The sequence below is a fragment of the Habropoda laboriosa genome, unplaced genomic scaffold, assembly GCF_001263275.1.
Source record: "Habropoda laboriosa isolate 0110345459 unplaced genomic scaffold, ASM126327v1 scaffold33, whole genome shotgun sequence".
NCBI classification, from domain to species: domain Eukaryota; kingdom Metazoa; phylum Arthropoda; class Insecta; order Hymenoptera; family Apidae; genus Habropoda; species Habropoda laboriosa.
In genome coordinates, this window is record NW_017100187.1 from 1,022,240 (window position 1) to 1,024,461 (window position 2,222).

General features: G+C 43.1%; 1 protein-coding gene across 1 annotated transcript in view; it reads right to left on the reverse strand.

The window, feature by feature from the left end:
- Positions 1-654: 654 nt before the first annotated feature.
- LOC108579678 (runt-related transcription factor 1-like) overlaps positions 655-2,222 on the reverse strand; it is a 14,407-nt gene continuing 12,839 nt past the window's right edge. Inside the window, 1 exon segment of the mRNA XM_017943265.1 lies at positions 655-998. Coding sequence (XP_017798754.1) covers positions 655-998 — 344 coding nt within the window.

Below are 2,222 nucleotides of genomic sequence, written 5' to 3' on the forward strand. Positions count from 1 at the left end.
AGCAAAAGCGTCGCTACAGTCCAAAATTTCGACCGAGCGTCCTCGATAGACTCAGCACGACTAGTCACACGTCGCGCAGTCCTTCGACAGTGATGAATGACTCGATGAAACGACAATGCTCTATCTATGTACAGTGTTTCTATATACATCATCATCATCGTCACCATCACCGTGGGCCACCAGAAAACACGTTCACTCGGTCACACACTCAAAACCCTTTCTCACCCTTCCCACTAAATTACAAATCAGCCCACCCTAAGAGATTCGTTGAGACACAACCAGCGAAAAGAGGAAGAAAAATAAAAAGAAAGATCCGTCTAACATCGTCTCTCTCTCTCTCTCTCTCTTTCTCTCTCTCACTCTCACTCTCACTCACTTTTCCATCACCATCTTTTTCCATCTCGTCTCGAACACGCACTGGAGATATCGTCCATCCGTCAATTGTTCATTTTCATCTTAATGCCCACTAAGTAGCTAGAGTTTTTCTTTTTTTTCTTTTCGTTGGAGCCTGTTCATCATCAAATTACATTTAAAAATTCCCCACCGATCACAGTTTGCTCATCGAGTATTAATAATTATCGTCCACGAATTTATTATCTTCGACGAATCGTCCTTTTACAATGGCTCGTTCGATGAAAACGAGTCGCCTGGCTCTCAGTAAGGCCTCCAGACGTTGTTGTCAGGTCTGACTTCCTCCTGTCTAACGCTGCAACTGTCCGCCACTGCTCTCTGCTCGGGGCTCTCGGAATTTTGGAACTGGTTCCCGTACAACTGGGAATAGAGGATGCTGGGCAGAACGCCCGGCGTCGGGAAGTAGTTGCCGTAATTCTGACCGAAACCTTGCTCCTCGTGCACAGGACTCTCGGTGGTGCTCGAATCCGTCGACAGAGATCTAGGAGAGACGTAGTCCTGGTACCTCTGGCTCGGTGTCCCGGACATCAGGCTGCTGAGGGGGTCCAGAGGGTCCGACTGACCCGTCGTCGTCGAGTCTGGCACCACTGTTTCGATTGGAAAAGAGAAAACAGCTGTTCTGGAGTGTAATTCTTTATTATTCCAGGAGAAGATCGGGATCTAGGATTTATTTAATTTAAAGGTGGTACAGTGTAACATTTTACAATTGATATTATTATTTGTAACAGAAGAAAATCGTTAAATCGAGGCGTTTGATGGAAAAAGAAAAAAAAAAGTCTTCGTTGTCCTATTGTTTAATAAAAGATAGTGCAATTAAATCCAAAAACAAAGTAATATGTCCTTGATGTATTGTATACATATGTATCATCAATGGCCTCGATTATTACAACAAACATAATTCGAAACGGAAAAGAATTTGCCCCATAAGGAGCAATCAAAATTGCATAAACTTTGACAAATTATTGTTGCAAAATTAGCCGTGACATTTGGATAAAACGGACACTGTAGGAAGTAGGGGAGCTTCCCCTGTAAGATGCATTTTATTTCGCGCAAATAGGACACCTGGTTACAGAGATATCGCAGATTGAAGCCAAGGATAATTTTTAATATTTCTCTCTGTCTGTCCTTGTCGCACGCTCGGACCTCTCGCTCGCACACCGTCACTGACCTATCGCAAGCTCGCGCCGCGTGCGCTGGTCACTGGTAGACGCCGATTCAGCGGTTTTTTACTATTACTATCGCGCGTACGCATTTCCAGGAAAAAATGTGGGTCACGGCCCATTCATCACCCCCTCGCGTATTAGCTAAGCGCGCGGCCGCTTTCGGGCCCCGTATCTCTGGAACCGATCGAGATATCGCGGTGAAATAAAATGCATTATACAGGGCACGGTTCCCGCTCTGTCCTGGACACCCATACTTCGAATTTTATTGGGTATTTTGAACGGTATCTTTGATCGAACTTTAACAATATTGTAAAATTTGAGGAATCGTTTGTTAAGGATTTTGGAGTAAACGTAAAATTTGTAATTGGTGATAACGACGATGTTAATAAAGTTTGATGTTAATTAATGTTGGTATTGTGTGTAAGTAAGATGATACAGGTGTAGCTGTGAGGCTTAGTTGCTGTCGTTTGTAATTATAAGCGATTGAGCAGAAAAGTGACGGTGATAAGGACAGGGATTAAGTTTAAGCGAAAGTACGTTCGAATTGTAGTATAATAGTGATACGATATACTGAAGCAAATTTCACAAATTGTAACTAATTGTCCCTGGTGTGTTGTCATATTGATTAGGAACACATTTAGTTGGATG